This window comes from Urocampus carinirostris, chromosome 11 (assembly GCF_059441175.1).
Source record: "Urocampus carinirostris isolate Australia breed hairy pipefish chromosome 11, RoL_Ucar_1.0, whole genome shotgun sequence".
Classification (NCBI taxonomy): domain Eukaryota; kingdom Metazoa; phylum Chordata; class Actinopteri; order Syngnathiformes; family Syngnathidae; genus Urocampus; species Urocampus carinirostris.
In genome coordinates, this window is record NC_142359.1 from 15,425,549 (window position 1) to 15,446,139 (window position 20,591).

General features: G+C 39.4%; 1 protein-coding gene across 12 annotated transcripts in view; it reads right to left on the minus strand.

The window, feature by feature from the left end:
- Positions 1-20,591, minus strand: part of LOC148356542 (serine/threonine-protein kinase MARK2-like) — a 35,144-nt gene that overhangs the window by 11,850 nt on the left and 2,703 nt on the right. For 6 of the 12 annotated variants that reach the window (XM_088347950.1, XM_088347946.1, XM_088347945.1 and 3 more), the window contains exons 2-16: positions 11,927-12,097; positions 7,165-7,218; positions 6,488-6,536; positions 6,323-6,388; positions 6,185-6,255; positions 5,794-5,850; positions 5,025-5,261; positions 4,314-4,433; positions 4,103-4,205; positions 3,917-4,029; positions 3,739-3,813; positions 3,518-3,575; positions 3,242-3,390; positions 2,505-2,599; positions 332-469 (exon numbers count right to left, since the gene is read on the minus strand). In XM_088347950.1, the coding sequence (XP_088204076.1) occupies positions 332-469; positions 2,505-2,599; positions 3,242-3,390; positions 3,518-3,575; positions 3,739-3,813; positions 3,917-4,029; positions 4,103-4,205; positions 4,314-4,433; positions 5,025-5,261; positions 5,794-5,850; positions 6,185-6,255; positions 6,323-6,388; positions 6,488-6,536; positions 7,165-7,218; positions 11,927-12,097 (1,556 nt within the window). The remainder of the gene's footprint in view (positions 1-331; positions 470-2,504; positions 2,600-3,241; positions 3,391-3,517; positions 3,576-3,738; positions 3,814-3,916; positions 4,030-4,102; positions 4,206-4,313; positions 4,434-5,024; positions 5,262-5,793; positions 5,851-6,184; positions 6,256-6,322; positions 6,389-6,487; positions 6,537-7,164; positions 7,219-11,926; positions 12,098-20,591) is intronic. The other 6 variants (XM_088347943.1, XM_088347947.1, XM_088347949.1 and 3 more) reach the window with 6 other exon arrangements.

A 20,591-nucleotide genomic window follows, 5' to 3' on the forward strand; every position in this document is an offset into this window, starting at 1 on the left:
GAACTGTTGCCCTCAGGTAGATAATTTAGGACCGTCAAGGCTAGAACTAATAATGTATAGACGGGAATGTGCATTGTTGACAAGTGATGGTTCATTTATTTTCTTTTATTTAATATGACTTTTTATACTATTACCCTTAACTTATTATCTTAAACTGGGGCATTTTATCAAGAAAATGTTCTTGCACTTGCAGGATGGCACTTTTAAATTTCGTTGTGCATTTCACTTGTTACAATGACAGTATATTATTTCTCTTTGCGAGTGAAAAAACTCCACATCCGGAGCAGAGTCAGATGTCGATGTATGCATGAGTTCCTGATGAGAGACTTGCCTGGGCCGTGCATGCAGGTCAGAGGGGCAAGGATGATTGGAGGAGGACAAGGACTTGTGGTGGCGGGGACGCGAGGATGAGGATGTAAGGACGGCGGCGGCTGAGGCAGTTGAGGCACGGGAACCCGGAGTGTTTAGGCTGGGAGGGATGAGGTGAGGACCAAACACACACAATCACACACACAAAAAATGTGTGTGGGTAGGCATTGAGCAGTGAAGAGGAGCGCGGTTAGCGGCAACATATCTTAAAACAGAATAAATGAGAGGGGGATAGAGGGGGTACAGACTTAAAAAAACTGGAAAGAAGAAAGGCAGGCTTTTTAAATGTATTTCTCAAATATTTATATTTTTTTCCAATTAGGCCAAGAACGCGAAATGTTCCTCCCGACATTTATGGAAATATGTTGCAAAATATTCCACATGCCAGCGGTCTCATGAAATTTTATTTATTTATTCCGGCCTTCTTTACGTTAACTGCAGTAGCTGTTCTCACTTTTAGTTGTTGGTTCCCGGTTAGCTTGGATAGCCTGGCGTTAGCGCCGAATTAGTTGTGCTTTATTCCTGGCCGGCTTTACATTTGTTGCCGTAGCGGTCGTCTCTTTTAGTTGTTGCATCTGGTTAAATGGAATATACAAAAATAATATATCTAGATTTTGTGCTAAAACCATGTACTATTTACTCAATTTAAGAATTTGGGACTACTTTTAAGTATTTTATTTCATATTTTACAATAAGGTCGAAATGTTTGATAGTATTTGTTTATCTTCTGTGAGCGATCACTATCATTAAAACATTTTGTTGAGTCCATTTCACTCTTCTTTACATTTTGAGTCTCCATGACTGTATTATAAAAGTCTCCAAATTGCTTATTTTTGACTTACACTTGACACACTGTTAATCATCTGTATCTATAAGGAATATATTACAAAATTATTTTTAGTATTCTTTTAAGGATTGAAAAGTAACAGTATGTTAACTAATATTCAGTTTTGCCTTGCCAGTTGCAATACTAACGTGTAGTATGGTTTTCTTCCAGTTGGCAATGAAATATTTGCACATGAACACGGCACACTGGTGGAATATCCAATAATAAAATAATAATCATTCCAGCTTGCCACTGATAGATAGGCTAACTAAGAGCCACAATTCTAAAAATTTGTATCACTTATAACATAAGATGTGACCTTTCATCTCAAAACAATAATTATAGGTGATACTTAATACCATGCCTGTAAGATATACAGTTAATTATCATGTACATGTGCTATAGCTAAAATTTGCCATGTACCTGCGTGTGTGTGCGCGTCCCAGCTGTGTAAGCCTATTACGAGGGACCACGTCACGCAGCTAGGAGTTAATATTCCATCACAAGTGATTTTAATCTCCTTAGAGAGGGCGGGCAAAAAAACAAAGATAAAAAAAGGATACATAAGAGTTGTGAAAAGCAAAGGTTTGAATGACAAATTATCAAGAATAGGGCAGAATGAAGAGAATGATAATTGGGGATGAAGCGAGTTGACATGAACTGTATAAAAGCATTATTGATCACATATTAAACAACCATTTGAAAAAAAAGCAGTGCTATCGTCTCAAATGACCACTGTCTTAAAATGACCAAAAAAAACTGTTAATTGAGAATATTTAATTGAGTAGCGGGTCATTTGAGACTGATGATGAGCATAACAAGTGATTGAGTTTTAATGACAATTAAAAGCTGTGTCAGTGAGAATGGGGGTTTTAGAATGAATGCTTAGAAAAATGGCCAGACACCTTTTCCAGTTTAAGAGGTTGTGTGAATGTCTTGAGCGTGCATGTTTGGAGGTGTACAAGTACAATGCTTGTCAAGCAAATTTCAGTGTGCCCACCAAATCCCACTGCCGTTCCAACTGGACGAGCTCCATCAAACCCATTTAGGTAATCTGTAATCTACTGGAGCTTTGGCCTCAATTCTAAGAAAAGCCTGATTTCCTCATTCAGCAAGGTGGGATGGGGTCGAATTGAGAATTGGGGAGGAGCCTGCGCTCAGGGAATTTCAGACAAGGTCTTGGACAAAGATTGATCCAAAACAAATGAAGAAATAAAACCTGGCCACATTTTTGCGTGATCCTGTAATTTTCACTACAAATTACTTCGTGAAAAATGCATTCTCCAGTTTGCATGTTCCTAGCGTATACCTGTCCTTGCCATTCTGAATGCCTTGACCAAGCGTGGCTCTCTCGTTCAGAGGGGAATTCCGGCTGCGACCTGTGCCAGTAGACAAGATGCTATTCTGAAAGTATAAGTAAAAGAAATAAAAAAAAAATAGAAAACAGAAATTAATTAGAATTATACTTGAAATTGCGCTGAAACTAGTTTCAAAGTGAAACAAGCAACCCTGCCTGATGACAATGTTTCGCTATTGTTCTGTGTTTGTCAAACTCACTTTAGGTTAATTAGTAACTAAAGTCTGTTTTGATCTTTGTAACACTTCGGATCATCAGATAAAATAAAGCCAACGCCTGCATTTCACAAACTTCACTGTGGCCAATAAACTAGAGTTGATTGGCCACTGTGAAGCACTTCAAATAATAATAGAATTTTTTTTTTTTTTTTCATGCCTAAGATTCCCATTGAGATTTTGATTACTTTTTTATTATGTTGAGCATTTATTTTACGCTATAGGCAAGAAAATACATTGCATAATTTTATAAAACACAGTCATATATGTTTTACTCAAAACTATATAAAAAATAAGTTATGTATGTCAACTACAGCCAATTTGACTTGCACTCAAGACAGCATTTGAAACTTCACTTACAGGTTTTATGATGAGAATACTGTATTTGTTAAAATGTAGACTGGACATAATGTCCCCATCAAATTTGAAGAAGAGTTATTTTTTTCTTTTCATTAATGTTTCACTAGTGCTCACTGTGGAGGGTGTGGCACTCTTCTTGCGGTCGGAGGGAACCGGGGGGCTAGCTGGCACCTTTGTCGTGGAGCTGCCTGAACCTTTCCGTCCAGAATCATCTCCAGAAGTCCGGTTGTCTGCTTGCCCCCCTCTTTTTGAGTAGGAGGAGCCTGGGGAGGAAATTCTGCAGTCAACATCTCCACTGACCAAAACACTTTAATGCTGGCAATGTTTTCCCGCCCACTTCTAGTGTAATACCTGCTCATTCTTTTCAGCCATTAAACATGCCAGGCTTACCGTGCTCAGTAGCTCTACGGTTTTGAGGCTTCTGGTTGGACGATATGCTGCGCTGTACCTAAAAAAGACGGAGAACACATTGACCTAGGTATCACATGTATCTTAGCACTCGAGTTTTCAGATAAATATTTGAGTAATTGTTGGTAATGACGCCATCATCGTCTACGGCAGTGACGAGCCACATTAAAGAGGCTATTTGTTAATAATAGTGCCCATAGTACCTTGTGGGGTAGGGAGGGGGCATTTATGTTGCTTACATCACTTCCGGGCCGCGGCTTGATACCACTCTCATCCAGCTAATGAAGACAAGACAGTAAATTAATCGAGTTACTGTTAACGTTTAGATTCACATTAAGTGGATCAAAAAAGGAAGTAGTTAAAAGGGAATTAGGTGCATACCTCAGAATTCCTATAATCCAGTAGCAGGAAGCAGGCCATCACGTCATTATACTTCTGATTCACCAGTGAGTCTTGGATCTCCTCCTGAGAGAATCCCATCTGAAGCATAATATCTTGGCAAGCGCAGCATATATACGTTAGGTTAGGATCAGCACCGTCATATTTGCGGAGCGTGGATGTATATACCTGTCCTCCTGGGATCCTTATAATCTGGTTGGGGTTCGATGTAAGGTTTAAGTTCCTCATCCTCGTGTCCTACATTCATCCATCGGTCTCTCATTATCTGCTGCTAGGATGGAAATCGCAAAAATTGTTCTGATATGGAGGAATCCGCTCAAAAGTATGTTCAAAATATTTCGATGAACTAAATTGGTGCTGTGTTTGAAGACACTGATACCTCCAAGCTTCCTCTTTTGGAGGGGTTGAGAATGAGAAATTTCTTCAGCAAGTTTTCGCAGTCAGTGGACATGTAGAATGGAATCCTGTATTTTCCACGCAGAACACGCTCTCTCAACTCCTGAAGTTAGACATGAAAAAAAAAAAAATCAGGTTATCTTTATATTCCGAATTTCATACAAAAGAACCAACAATCGGTTTCTAGTGGTTTCTAGCCAAGCAAACCTTTATTATGTTGTAAAAAGGTTTTTAGCGTTGTATTTAACATTATAGTGGAATTCAGTGCACTTCTAAAATCAGTTCCAGTCTAAATAAGGAGAGTTAATGTTGATGATAAACAAAGGAAGACACTGTATGAAGCAGTGAAAAGGCAAAGTTGCTAAAGCTAGATACTTGGCAAGAATGTTATAATCAACGTCACATTTGGTATCGAGTCGCCCACCCGAAATGTGTCTGCGCTTCAACGATGTGTCATGTGGGTGCTGCCTGAATGCACAGCTTGGAAGGTGGAATTAAGAAAAGCAATGCATGCAAACAACTCAAGAGGAGTGCTTCTCTTCATAATAGAAGTCAAACAAATATTTGCTCAAAATCTTTCGATGCACACAGAAGGAAAAAAGACAAAGATAAATGCTCTGACCACCCACACTTAACAGACAGCCAGTTATATAAGACATGGATCTGCACGATGTACTAGTGTGCCTGTTTTAACCTTGAGATTTTGTCCATCAAAAGGTAGAGATCCGCTGACAAGCGTGTAGAGGATGACGCCCAGGCTCCAGACGTCCACCTCGGGCCCATCATACTTCTTGCCTTGGAACAACTCTGGTGCAGCGTATGGTGGGGAGCCACAAAACGTGTCCAGCTTGTTCCCCAGAGTGAATTCGTTACTAAAGCCAAAGTCTGCTATCTTTATGTTCATATCTGCATCCAGGAGCAGGTTTTCTGCCTGGGGAGAGAAAACAAGGAAAACATTGTAAAATGGAGGCTAAGTAAACCCGGGGATTGAATGTGTGTGAAATAAAGAGTAATACTGTTGAGCATTTCAAGACACAAGGCTGACACTTTCTGAAGCTTGGGGTTATTGAGAAAGTAGGCTTTGGTTACTAGGCAACAGGTGCACTGTACTTGCTCAAAATATTCCATCCCTTCAGTGTTGTATGATACCAAGGCTTGGGAGAATGGAATGAAAACCTTTTGGGCCACTATAATTTATTACCAAAGGGCTTGCTGATAAATTCAGACTCATTGAAAAGACAAGAAGCCACATTGCTGGTAGAGCCTTGGCATTTGTTGCAGAGCTACCCATTGATCAGTGGGATTAGCAAGGCCCACAAGGCATTCCAGCAATGAGTCTTGTTGACACTTCACAAAGTTTTTGGGATTATCAAGAGAAACACAGATGATAATTCAGTGATTATTTACATGAGTTGCCTTGTTACCAATATTTGATAATAATCGTGTGGTTCGCATGGTGTCACCTTGAGATCTCTGTGGACTATACACTTCTGATGGCAATACTGCACCGCTGACACAATCTGGGAAGTGAGAAGTGAGAGACAAGAGGGCAGAAAGATGGGCTTTGTGAATAAAAAAAAATAAAATAACCAGAAAACTACTAATAGGCAACACTGATCTTTTTGAAGGCTTTTATACTGGGAGAGAAAGAACTTCCCGCCTTCAATGTGCCGTCTATAAAACGAGAGCTCCACAAAATGTAAATTTGACATTACGGTAAAACATGTACAACCTAAGACATGCAGTATGACTTATACTTTTAAATTAATAATTTCAAATGTATTTGAACCACTGGTACATCATTAATATACATTTTTAACCAAAGTTCAAAGCTTATAATTAAAAGCCATATACCTGCCGGAATTTGGCACGAGCTTCTTTCTCCTTCATCCTGCCATGAGCCACCAGGTAATCAAAGACCTCTCCTAAAAGATGTACGCGCAATAGGGGTTCAATTATTTTATCAAAAAGCTGCAAATATCAGACACTCACCTCCGCTTGCGTATTCCATCACTAAGTACAACGTCTTTTCGGTCTCAATCACCTCAAAGAGCTTAACTGATGCATGGGGAGATTCCAAAAAGAAAGTCAGTGAATGACTGGCTTTAGTTTGCAACTTTTTATTCATGTTTAAATGAGGCTGTCTTTTTGACTCACCTATGTTGGGGTGGTTTAACATCTTCATGATCCTCACTTCTCGGAAAAGCTAGCAAACAAGACACACACAGTTCGGTCAATCGTGCAACATACAGATCTTTACTGATCTTAAAGCATAATGAATTCCTTATTGTCCGACTCTCGATACAGTTTAATTGAAAATAGTAAGCCTTTGTAATTTGTAATATACTTTCTAAATAGCTATCAATTAGGCTTTTTTTTATTTGGTTAGCCCTACAGATAATTTCCCCAGCGATGACAAAGACTACAACATAAAAGTAACATGGCTTTGTTTGAGGGAGAAAAAAAAAACATGCAAAATTTTACATATTATTTGTGGTTGATTCACACAGGGGGCACATGAGTAGCGCAAGCTATTTAGCGGGCATGGCAACAGTTCTGCATTTCTACTTTCCTTATTTCCGTGATGCGAACACAGATGGCAAGAGCGCGCTTGAGTGTGTGCGTGAAAGTGGATAGGCAGACCCAACCCAGCAAGTTCAAAGAAAGTAATTGCAGCTTATTTCCTGTAATTAAAATTCACTGCAAAGCTAGGCTGTTTTGGAAAAGGAGGTTAGGCTTAGTAGTTACAAGAAGGGACGTTTCTTTCCTCAAACAATACAAATGTATGTGTCTTTGTCTTTTGGGGGAATGGGGTTGTTGGCTTAGGGACCCACCTTTTGCAAACTGGAAGAGTTGAGCTGTGTTTTATCAATGATTTTAACAGCAACCTAGAATGGAAAATAAAGAAAACATGAATTGTATCTTACAACCAATCACAGATAGCAGTTCACCAAAGAGGGCCAGGGAATGTTAGCAAGTGTCGCTTTATTGAGACGCACACATTTGACAGAGACACAATAGCAGCAGGCATCGGTTGCATAATGGCGGGGGGGATACAGACGAGCAAGGGTCAACTGCAAGCTTTGAAAATAGAGAGCGAACAATAAAAACTATGATGAGAGGGAAACAAAGCGTACAGGGACGGAGGTGCTAAGAGAGAGTTGGGTAAAATCTGCAGGAGAAACAAAGACTGAGCACAATTGGGTGTTTTTTCTAATCTGGTGGTGCTCATTTGACTCTTTGGCACCCCAGACTTTCCCATGTTTTTCCACACTGTGTGTGTCGAGCGGAGTCGCATGTAGCGTTATCAGGGTGTCACGCTGGGAGCTGTCACACATTTACAAAGCCTGCCCACATCCCTCATAACCAACGTGTTGACCTGGTCCATAGAAGGAGCCCTGGCTTGGCCACATCTCCCCTTATAGTTATACACGAACGAGTTCCATTACAAGTGATATCGTGGTCAGGCGGAGACTATCTCTTTCGGAGACAACAGCTATGGGCTACTGTTCTGCAAGGGATTTTTAAGGTCACCATGAACCCTCAGTGAAGCGGTTTTAGGGCTGCACCAAATGACTATTTTAACCACTTGCCGTTCCTGTAAGATTCGCCCAAAATCCTAATCCAAGACTGCTTGGATATTGTGGACAGTCTTGGTCTCTTTAGAAAGGTAATACTCTGAGGATTTGTCCCTAACTGGAATAATCACTTCACGTGCTACTCAAATTTAGCAAACAGAGTTGGGACAACCAGAAATAGAAGGTTTTTATTTTCGCCTGTATTTTTTTTTGCATGTGCATCTTAGTTGGAAAACAGGTGAGAGAATAGCTTGAAGCCTTACCTAGAACCTTGTCAAATGTGCTCAAAATCTGAAGAACTAAACATTATATTTTACACATTTTTTCTAATGGTAGGTCTAGGCGTTTCACATGTTGGCCATTTTGAGAAGACCAATTCACAGCCCTTAAAACTATGCATTCGTGTATTTTTCTTTGGCCAATTCTTAGACGTTGTGAAAGAGGTGTTAATGTTTGACTATTCTTTCTAGAAGTCAATCTATACTTGTGCACACTTGCCCCTAATACTTGTGCGAAAAAATGGATCCCTGATTGCATATGTGCACGTTTATTTTTGGCTCCGATTTCAACACAGATCGTAAAATTGCGTAAAATTACATAGGGATTTCATTGGCTAAAGAATGTGTCAATCCACATTTGAATCGATCACTTTTGGCTAGTGGTGTCAATGAAAAAGTCAGAGGCTAACGGCTACACCAGAAGTCATCTGAGGAGTCTTTATTTTTAAAGGGGGGGTCAAACAGGCGGATTACAACAATGATCGTCAACGAATCAGGAACGCTTTTAGGTGGATTTTTTTTTGATCTGTCGGCAATATCTTGTTTTGGAGTAAAAATTTTACACGGTTGGATTCACTGGACTTTTGTGAATGTGAGGGGTTAATAGTCAACTACGCAACGACTCCTGAAACAATTAGTTGAATAATCGAATAACTTATCATTTTCCTTAATTAAATATGAAATTGATTTAATTAGGTGAAACATTATAACAAGCACAAGAACACTTGGTACGATGAAAAATCTTTTAACTGAGCATGAGGATTTGTACAAAAATTCAATAAAAATGCCTTATCTTAAACAAATTGAGTACAATGCTGATTTAAAAGACATAAATCCATGAATAAAACCCTGTCCATTTTTAAGACAGGAAAAAAAATAATAAATTAAAATCAAGTACCATATTTTAATGACCATAGAGCGCACCGTGTTAAAAGCCGCAGTCTCACTGGTTCTATTTCTAATTTTCAACACATACATACAGCGCATCTGTTTATTGGGCACGGCCGCCTTAAAACACAGACCAGCATTCAAGTGTGCGTATTTAAAAATACAGCAGGAGTAAATCTGAGTTTTGTTGTGGTTTTGGTTAAGTATTGATTGCAAAGTACTGTAATGTACTTCGTATATTGTCTGAAACTTTTATGTTCACGTATGGACCCTTTAATTGAGACGTGACATCAGGGAGGAGAAAGGTGACTGGTGGGGAAATTTGGCTCTCAGTCTTGTTTGTAGCATGAGTGAGCGTGAGCTGCGGCTAACTGTAGCTCCTTTGGAATGTGTTTTTATCGCTTTTCATTTGTTTATCAAATTGGCGATCAGACCTCATCTTCGGATCAGACTTCATCAGCGTCTGATTGCATCTTTGACGACACAAAGGGGCATTACAGTATTAACATTTTTAATCATAAATAGACACAGGCATAGTTAAAAACACAGATAAAACAAATGTTTTAAAAATACCTGGTGAAAAACTGAGTTTGGTACTCATATTTAAAAGGATGAAGTTATCTATCTATCCATCTATCTATTTTTACCGGTAATCCTCATTAAAAACAAAACCAATAAATAGCCATCCTCTGAACAGAGCAGCTGCGCTTAATCTCAATCTAACATGCCAGGTTCACGTTCTTCACTGTCAGTCACTTTCCGTGCCGTGCGGCTTCCCAAAGCTCGAACAACAGTCTCAGCAGACACGTTAGCCTAAACGTCTACAATCCGTTCGCAAATTGTGGCAAAACCAGCCCTGCGCTGCCTTCCACTCTTTAGTAAAACGGTGGTCTTCATCGGTCATCCATTGTTCCCACACCGCTTACAGCCTTACATTGAACGGCCGGTTCACCCTGCAGCCGTCTCCGCTATTATGTCCGCCTTACAACACATATAGGGCGCACTGCACAATTTGAAGAAAATCTAAGAGTTTTATAGGCGCACTATGGTCGTGAAAATACAGTTAACATTTTGTAACCCTGCAAACCAAGAACAGCAGAAGAACAGTAAATAAAGTATGTTCAGTGGTCAACTGCAAAATCTGCAACCATCGGGCCGACAATTCAGATCACACGAGGTCCAAACAAACAGACTAAAGGATAGCTTTTTCCCCAAAGCCATCAACACACTGAGCCGCAGTCTTGAAACAGTTCATCTCATTAGCTGCACCGCCCATCCTTATCAGGGTCGCGGGGGGGCTGGAGCCCATCCTAGCCATCTCCGGGCAGTGAGTTTTAAAGTGAAATCTCCCGGTCCTGTCTAAAATACCTGTTTTTAGGTGCATTACCCCGGGTTTAAAGCGCTATATCCTGGTTGTGTTGTACTTTTAATTTTAGATGTAATACTTTATATTAGAGGTGAATACCTTAATTTATTCTAGTTATCAGCTTTTTTTTACATTGTATGCCAACTGGAATGAAACGCTAATTTTGTTGTAGCAAGAGTTATAAGAAAGGTGATTCTGATTATGAAAAGTACTTAACAATTTTCAACAGTTAGAAATTAAACAGTTTCAATAACTGCCGGTTTTCATTTTTAACATAATAACAACTGACATTTGTTCTTCGGGCTGTATGCGTTTGAATTCAAACACGTAAGTCAGGCAAAGTTTGGGATAATGCATTCAGTTTCGTTCTACAGACCGACTATTCTCTTATATGTTCTTGCATCACCAAGGTACTGCCATGATATACACGGTCTGCTTTGCAAACATTGCAATTTCTCCCAAACCTTAGAGGTTTTGGTACACGTAAATGTATTTGATGACGACGCTGCTGTATGTTACCGTTTGAGACTGAGACAATTGAAATTATGGTCGACTACTTCTAGTATCATTTTTCAGTGTCGACTAAGCGTTGCAGCCCTAATTGACGTAGACAAGTTTATTTTGTGTAAAACGCTAACCTGATGCTTATTGTTTTGGGGGGGGGGGGGGGAAATTGTATTTGATTGCTCATAAATGAAAGTTGCTCTCCATTTGCAGAGCCACAGAGCTTTTATTTCGAGAAAGAACACATTTCGACTACAGTGTAAAGCTGTCAAATGTTCTGCTTGTCACGCATAGATTAGTTGTTCTAAGCTTCAACCAACAAACCATTTTAGGCTTTGAAATCCCCCTGATATGATAAAAATTTAACACTTATTTCAATTTTTAAAAAAAGTCTCAACGCAAAAGCAGAATGTGCTGACTGATGCCCTTGTTGAGTTAGCCCCTCACTGTTCAACTCAAAAAAAATAAACCAGTCTGATACATAGCCTAATTTGTTATGTTGTTTTCTGTAAAAAGTAATTTCAAAAAGGGGGTATTCAGAGTTCTTAAGTAAAAATACAATCATCTGCAACTGTACGTTCTACAAGTAAATGTGCTTTTAGCCATGGTCTTAATCACCTATTGCCTTTGACTACCATTCATTAATCCTCTATTCTGTTACAAACTGCAAATTATTTTACATTCTTGTCTACAAAACATATTAAATCAGTCCACTGGTACACATCACCCAAACGTCTGATTAAATTGACCAGGTAACAGGAATTGCCCCACCCCATTATCTTAAAAACAGGACATATCCATTTTCACAGATTTAACCGAAGAGCTACATTTTTAAATAAGTTGAATATTATTTTGCAAAATATAAGAAATGGTCTGAAAAAATGTGCCGGATCCGACAGTCATCCTCGTTATCAACAAGCACACTTTGCTCCAACTTTGGGTTAAACTTTCAGTGTGATTTGTGTGAAGCACTGACACCCACCTCCTTTCCGGTGAGGACGTGGCGAGCCAGTTTGACCTTAGCAAAGTTGCCTTTGCCAATAGTTTTCAGCAACCTGTAGTTGCCGATGTGTGGCTGCTCGTCTGACGTGGTCGTTGCAATGGAATTCCGACATCGTGACATACTGGAGCGGCCAGATGTCGACTTGGAGTCCTGACAAGTTAGAAGAAATCAGAGAAAAAATTATAGCTCATCAAATATTTTGGTAAAATTTTTAGCAAAATTTTCAATGTTCAACAATTGAAAGGGATGGCATTTCCAACTTATATTGCGCTAACCTGGTCTGGCTAGAACACAGGTAGCCACCATGTGGTGCAAATACGGCAAACAGAAGTCTTTTGTCCGGTTTATTTAAGGATCATGCATAATACCGTTATCGCTCGCTACTTTGCGCTTCTGTTAATGCTGGTGCACTGATTTTGAATTGAGTTGTTTTTATTGTCATTTATATCAACCTATCATGTATTGTGTTGAGAAAGCAGCATACGCAAATGCTATTACGGAAGCGGGAGGGCTTTGTGTGTGGGCTTTGGGAGTGGCATTTGTGAGTGGGCGTGAATGCCTGAGTGCTCGGCTGTGATAGAATGGTGTATGTTGTTAGTCAAACCACGGGGTGGGCGCACAGGTCAATATGTCCGCCTCCCAAAACAAACTGCTAAGCACGGCGATGGTTAGAATCAAATAGAATATACCTTTATTGTCATTGTTACAAAATGGGTTAAACATATTGTGACAACGAAATTGGATGTGGCACTTCAGGTTCACAATCTACAGTGAGGATTGAAGAGAACAAAGAAGATGTTTGTATTGTCCTTGTTGCAGGCTTTGTTTTTCTCCGGAGAGGGGTGTATGAGGGGGTGAGGGACAGACAGAGATAGTCGGATCCAGGTAGATGGGGGGGGGCTCTGTACGCATGTTACTGTACACACGGTCCAGTGTTTATTCCCCCTGGTTGCACAGTTCACGTATTGAATAAATTAGGGAAGTACAGTCCTTAAGCATGCCTGAGTAAAGTCACTGGCGACACTAAAAGCTAAGTCGGGGTGTGCAAGCTGCTGTTTATTGATACCATAGAGCAGGGGATTTCGCGCTATGCTAACGTTAGCATCCGGTGGAACATAAACAGCAATCACAATGACCACACTTAGCTCTCTCGGTAGATAGAAGGGTCTACCCGATACTGCTACAAAACATAGCTTGTATAGCTTTTAGCAGCTTGTTACATTGGGGAAAAAATAAATAAATCGGACTCTGAGGAAAGCCAGAAGAGCGGGAAAAAAATAGTGATAACCAGCGGGTGCTCTGTGGATCGCTATTTATTGTTCATTTCTTGTTATTTTGTTACATTCATGTACTTTCAGTTGGTAAAGACGTCCTCTTGAGATAAGTTTGACCCTTGGGATCTTTTATGAAATTGAGACACTACTTCGCGGATTTCCACTTTTTGCTTGGGTTCTTGTCCCCTTTAACCGCGATAACTGAGGGATTACTAAATTGTGTTTCTACAGAGTAAAAATATTTTTCATGGGACAATGATAAAAACATAACAAAAACATTACAGTGCTAAAAAAAGATTTAGTAGGGCTGTTAACAACTCTTCAAATGCAGGAAAGGTTGATTGCCTTTGTCAGACTGAGACAGATCAGAGTGGACAGGTGAAGAGCTCTGATGACAAGTCTCCACGTATACCTGGCACACATGCACTGACAAGCATAGGGCATGCACGTAGAGCGGCAGAAATCAAATGCAACCCCTCACATTTTTAGTCGTAAATATGGTACTCCCCTGACCGCCTCTTTCCACAATAACTAGTGATGTTATTTGTGCTATCATCTCAGAACAAATTAGAGGCTCGCTCAGTGTTGCAAAACAACCGCAGAACACAGGCCAAAGCTCCCTTGCTGTGTTACAACACTTTTGGTGCCCTGGGAAAGCAGGATAATCGTGATTACTTCATTGTGTTTCCCTGCTCCGAATAGAATGTGTGTGTGTGTCCATCTCCCTCCGTTCCTATGCTCTAACTGTAAATGCAAGAGAAGCAGAACAGGAGCGCTTCATTGTTGGCAGTTTCATCAATCAAAGACCTGAACAGAAACCCTTTGTCAATCTTTTGTGAGGGTGGAGCAAATTATTTTTATTTTGGGACCAAAAGAGTGAGAGACCATTTCATTGCAAGAAGGATTTTACTACCGTATCGTACACATATTCAGCCTATTGTTCTCAGTTTTTATTTTGAATTGCCTTTCAAGATGACCTGGACATTTTTTGTGTTGGATTTTTATCAAATAAATTTCCTCCAAAATGCGTTTTACACCCCAGGTCAGACATGTTTTTTTTCTTAATCGTGCATTTTTGGCTGGTGCGACCTATACTCGGGAGTGATTTATAGTCCGGAAAATATGGTAATAAAGACGCAAAGTGCAGTCTTGTTTTGATGCTAGTGTTATCATTTTTGATACAAAATAATAATTAGCAAATAATAATAATATTGCAGGAAATGTGAAAATAAATGAATCGGTTCTGTAAAGGGCAGTAACTGTACGTTTGGCGCAAACTGGAACAGGCAATTTTACGAAAGTTTATTTCAAAGAGGAATGGTTTAATTTGGTTCGATTCCATGAGATAAGCAGGAAATTTACTGTGGTACGCCCAGTTCAAGAGGGAATGGCATTATTGTCAGTAATGTGCATGTTGTCTTTCCTTTAACGATATGAGGAAAGCTTCTCTGGAACAAAAAAAAATTTCAGTGCATATTAAGTGTAATACAATTCAAGTAAGGCAAATTTTAGGTGGAAATATTTTATTGGGTTAGGTTTCTTTGATACTTTCACATTTTACAAAATTAAAGCATCCCAAATTAGATGGACGTCAATAATGAAACATGGCTGATTAGTCTAAGCGTATGGACATACGTTTTGGTCATCTGTGGTAGCTTGACATTGTACCCAAGTATGCATTTACGTGTTTGACCCATTCTATTGACTTTTAAAAAGTTTAGGGTGACTCTCCTTTTCACATTAAAATGGAAGGGTTGTGTGGCCAAAGTTTGCTTACTACGCGTTTCTATTTTATTTAAGTTATTCGTAACTTAAGATTATAAAACGTACGCTGTGTGACTTATAAATCCCGGGCTACATTTATCAAGATAGAATGAGACTAGCTGCATGAAAAGCAAGCCTGTGTACCTGTGACATATCACAAGGACCCATGAGCCAAGCGATTAAGTTACCGGACTGATACCTGAACAGATTTGCAGGCTGTCAATGACATGTTTACCTCCACAGTCTCTCCAGATTTACTTTTTGAAAACATAAATTTAATTTCAGTAGGAAAAATAAGTCATGAGCAAAATTAAGAGGACATGATCCATTCTGGGGCGGCAGTAGCTCCGGAGGTAGAGCGCTCGTCTTGGGATCAAGGGATCCCAGTTCGAATCCCGGCTCGTCCGTGTTACATGTCAAAGTGTCCTTGGGTAAGACACTGAACCCCTAATACCCCCAATAAGCAGGTTAGCGTCTTACATGGCTGCAATACAAGGCCGCTATTGAGAAATGTGGAGCACATTGTAAAGCGCTTTGGGAAGTCATTGACTTGAAAAGCGCTATATAAATGCAGATCATTTCATTTCATCCTGACACTTTAAGTGAATAATTTAGTTTTTACCGAATAGAGGTGCGGGGATGAGCGATACAGCTCTAAATACTTTAATTCTTTAGTCTGACTTGAAGCCGGAGTCAATTTAATATCTTTATTTAGTGATTCTCTGGTGTTGGACAGCTTCCCAAAAAGAAACCTGATGAGCTATATGTCTAGTAGCAACTGTGCAAACACTTACATAGGTCGTTGGTTAACTAACATCTTAGTGTTTCAGGTGGCGTCAGTTTGGTGTCAATGGAATTTTGAACTGACTACCCTAAGAAGTGAGGATCCATATGGCACACATAGAGTAGCACTGAGCTACAACTGATTCTATGTAATGAAAAATTAACGAGATGAAAATCCAAGAATGGTGTGTTTTTTTTTCAATTGATATTTACAATAATAATTTTGGTCGCAATGTGAGCTCAAACACTTTTGTATAGACTGTAGGCTTAGGTCTGGGAGTTAGAAAGTGCATGTCACAGTTCCTGCCTTCGTTTTGGTAATGTATTACTTATCATCTGAACTTTGGAAAATGATGCTTTAATAATATCATGTGATCTACATCCGGACAAATCAGAGTAAGGCAGCTATACTGGATGAGTGTAAGTTGAGCTTGACATTCGAAATATGGCGTTCTAAACTCTAGTTTGGCTGTTGTTAAACGTTCTGGGCTAAGTTAAAACAACAAATGTTCACTTATGTACAAAAAAGACCCATACGCGCTAGGATAAAGCATGTGTGGTTTAGGGGTTAGGGTTCGAATAAGGCGAGCTCTGAGATTTGCTTCAGCCGGCAAATGGGGCACTATCGTCGGCAGTGCATTTTAGCATGCCCGGGCCATCCCCCGGGGTTGTGTTGCGTTAATTTAGAGACGATCTCTGCCATCCACTCGCTGGATGAGGGGAGCACTCTTTTCAGCCAGGCTTTCAGGGACACTCAGGACTTTCTTTGAAGTAAATTTCGGCTGGGGGACAAGGGTTGACAAATGTCATCATTGATTTGTTATGTCGCGCTGTTTATATGCCACTTAGCATGTTAGTTTATTCAATGCAAATAATAGTGCATTGAATTTCGTTGTGGGTTTGAGGGGACAAGCTTGTAGAAGCATTCTGATCCAGTTGAGGGCGACTCAAGACCACATTTTGTTGTTTGATGTACTATTAATCAGGCGATGAACTTATAGTGGCACTTTGATCCGCCAGAGGTCGCCTTGAGACCCTTTTTATAAAAACAACATATCCTACATATTTGCAGGTGTATAGGATACATTTATATGTCTTTTCTTATCGTCATTCTATTTTAGAAACGCTTTGATTTTTTTTATTGTTTTATATTATCAAACAGTCTGTTGTCTTGTGCAGCAGTTTTCTATTTGTCAAAAACTTTGATCTTTAAATAAAGTGGAAGACATTAAAATTGTTTTTACAACACAATTTATTGATTAATCAGGAAAAAAAAGTTAACTGATTCATTGCTTATTAAAATAAGTTGCATCTCTACGAGAAACGCCGCAATATTTGCACCTAGGGTTTACTGCACGCTCCCCCTATCCTCAAAGGGCGCATTGCAAGTCAAGTTCTCGCTCTGGCCTCAACTCTCCAGGTAACAATCCTTAAGAAAAACGGTAAAGTCACAGATACCAATGCCTTACACATTCCTTTTTACTTGAACATCCAACAAAATCAGTGTAGACCTGTGACAGCATCAAACCACATCTAGTAGACCAATCTAATATGGCCGACTGTTCACATCCGGGATGCACATGATGTCACGCAAAAATGATCAATACATGCGTGTATTTTTTGTTTTGATACATTCCTAAAATAGCTCATGAGGCTTGTGTGATTTCCCATTTAAGTTAATTTTTTTTGTCCTACCTGAAAGAATGCAGCACATCATTAGAACAGCGGAAAATACCATTGGTGTCCCCCTTACCCCCCTCGTGGACATCTAAAACGTCTGCCTCACCCCCAAAGCCACCAAGATTGCAGGTGACCCTACCCACCCATTTCACAGCCTCTTAAAACTGCAACCAGGATAAGGACTGCAGTCTCTCAGAGCAAGAATCAGCAGGCTCAAGGACAGCTTCTTTTATCGGGCTGTCAGAACTCTGAACCCTACCTGCCCTACACCATCCCAATTCTCTCCCTTATCAATGCAAAAGTGCTAATTTTAGTTTCCGGGTATACTTTGCACATATTTTATTATAACCTTATATATTTTTTATACTTTTAAATGCACACATTTTTTTTAAAATTTGATGTTATTTCTATTGTATCTTATTCGTGACATGGGGAAGAGGAAGTAATTTAATATGTGCTTTATGTTGTGGATATAGCATATTTATATAGTTGAGGCCACATCCCAGCTCTTGTTCACTATTGAGCTGGCCAATAATGCAGGTTGATAACAAAAACTGACATCAACTTTTTCCCCCTTGGCAAGAGTCAAGGCACAAACGCATCAGAGCAGAGAAGAAAGTCCATGATTCTTTAAGGTAGGTCAACAGCGTGCAGCCACACCTACTACTCCACTCAACTGGAATGGCTTGTTTTATGCTGTGCGCTTTATGAAGATCCTACACGCACGCAAAAACACAAATGCGCAGCACAGACCCTGTGTTTCAGTGCAACACCTGTTCTTTCTAGGAGTAATGGGGCTGCTGACACAGCTCATTGAAATGAAATGTCATTCCAGTCAAGTGAACACAAACCGAGTGCATATGTAATCATTTGTGAAGGAAGGCTACTGTGCATAATGGTGAAAACAAATATGAATGTGCGACAAGCGTGGGTCTGTGTGACCAGGTTTCTCTGTTGCTAGGACCCTGGCTCGCTCTGTTCGTCTCTCACTCTGCCTAGCAACTGCGCAAGCGAAGGAGAAGGGCGGAATTTACGCTTTCTTGGGCGGAACGACAACCCGTTCGTTTCGGATTGTCATGCTCGCGCGATGACTCATTCAAAGGGGGCATGAATGAGAGGAGGCGCAATAGAAAACAAATTGAGATGAGAATTAACCAGCAGCCAATGACTGACAATAAGAAAAATTGATGAATAACTATGAAGTACAGCTTCTGCAAAAAAATATATTTAAATACATTTCAGATTTTTACCTTTTGTTATTTGTAAGCCATTCCCTCGGAAATATAATCAAATTTACAATGCGTGCTGGTAAGAAAAAAACTTAACCAGTGTATATGAGAGTGTATCATGTTTCCTCTTCTGTTAGTCTGTGCGAGTTTGTCAAAAACGTTTCCAAATAGGTTTGAATCGGGTTGACACACCAGACAGCAACTTCAGTACTAAGATGAAAAATGACGTAAGGGGCAGACCTGAATTTCGAGCTCCGTTGGTCGCTTTCAGGAGACACTGGGTAAGATTGTCAGACAGGAAATACTGTATTTCCTCACACACGAACAATAAATAGGAAACGGCTAAAAGCTCACTTAAACTTGAACTTCCAACTGCTTTGACAAAAGACATGACAGCACCAAATAATGTTAACAGTAAATTGGCATCATTTAATACTACTCAAAAGAAATTCTTATGTATATCCAGCCTAATTTATCACCTAGTAAATGACAACGCCTTAAGCACAAGTTGTGGAACTAAAGCATTCCCTGGATCACCCATGTCCTATGGAAAAGCAGTTAGTGATTGAGAAATAATAGAACATGAGGATTATTTCAAATGATCAGTGTTACCGTTTCCTAAATGAAATTATTTCCAATCAGGATTTGCTGAAAAACAGCCTGGCCACATGTAATTGTACAACACAAAGTATATGTTTGTGTTTTAGTCCTTATTCAACGAAACAATTATTTGGTACATCATAAGTGTATCTTTAAGAGATTTGTCAAAAAAAATGTTCGGTAAGCAGCAGAATGACCGTGACAAATACAAATGATAAATAGCCATTGACATAAAATATATGATGGAAACCAAGTGTTGCTTCTCCAGCGCAATAACAAATGTTTCCATGTATTTGGACAATTTTTGAGGAAGTTAACTTACTAAGAAGGCTAACAACATCCAGTCATAAAAATATTGACTCCAATACCAGTTTCAGCCAATATATTTCAAGATTAGCACTGGAAAGGGCAGAGATTAAGGATTGATATGTTAAAACTGGTCTCAAAAAAGTACAATCTGGAACAGGTATCAAAAGTAAAAAAGGTGTGACATCGGTATTGAAATGTTTTTTTTTGGTTGACGGCCTCAGCCCTGCAAATGATAATATTTTTCTATTCCAACACTGCTCTTCTGGAACCAGTAGAATTGTGCCCCTCCTTTGTATCGTGGTTATTACTATTTTGTATCTGGAGTTTCCTCATAATTGAGTACATTTTTCCGAGCTTTAACTGTAACTTAGTGACCCTCGAATCAAACCGAGTCCATCCAAACCTCAATTCTCCTTAAATACAGTTGCCACAGAAACGTCTAACAACCAAGTGACCAAGAGACATGTTCAATTGTGAATGTCACTGTTAAAGTTCCCATTCAACTCCAGTTGGGTCACATCTTACTGCAACTGAAGACCATTTTTATATGTAATATGGTAACAAATGCATACAGGATTAAGGTATGTGTTATCAGTTGGAGTTTTTAAAAGTCTATAAATGTGATACAAGAAAATATCAGTCTTATCAAACTTGGCTAGATCTTAGTGTCAGAATCAGTTTCATTAAACACAGAATGCAACTTTAAATTGAACTTTGGTATACGTTGAATTTGCATTTGAAATGCACCCATTATTTAGGTACGGGTTGAATTGTGGGTTATTTTTCAATGATTACAGGAATTCGTCCATGTTGATCGGGAAATGTAGTAGTGAACTAGTAATGGAATGAAAAAGTGTGAAGAATAAAAGACGACGACAACAACTGTGGCCTTCACACAAATAAGTCTGGACCTTCTGACCAGAAGTTAAAAATATCCGCATTTATGGACACACTTTTAGGGTTTGAGTTACATCACAAAAAAAGAGCTCTTGAATCCCGACTGGG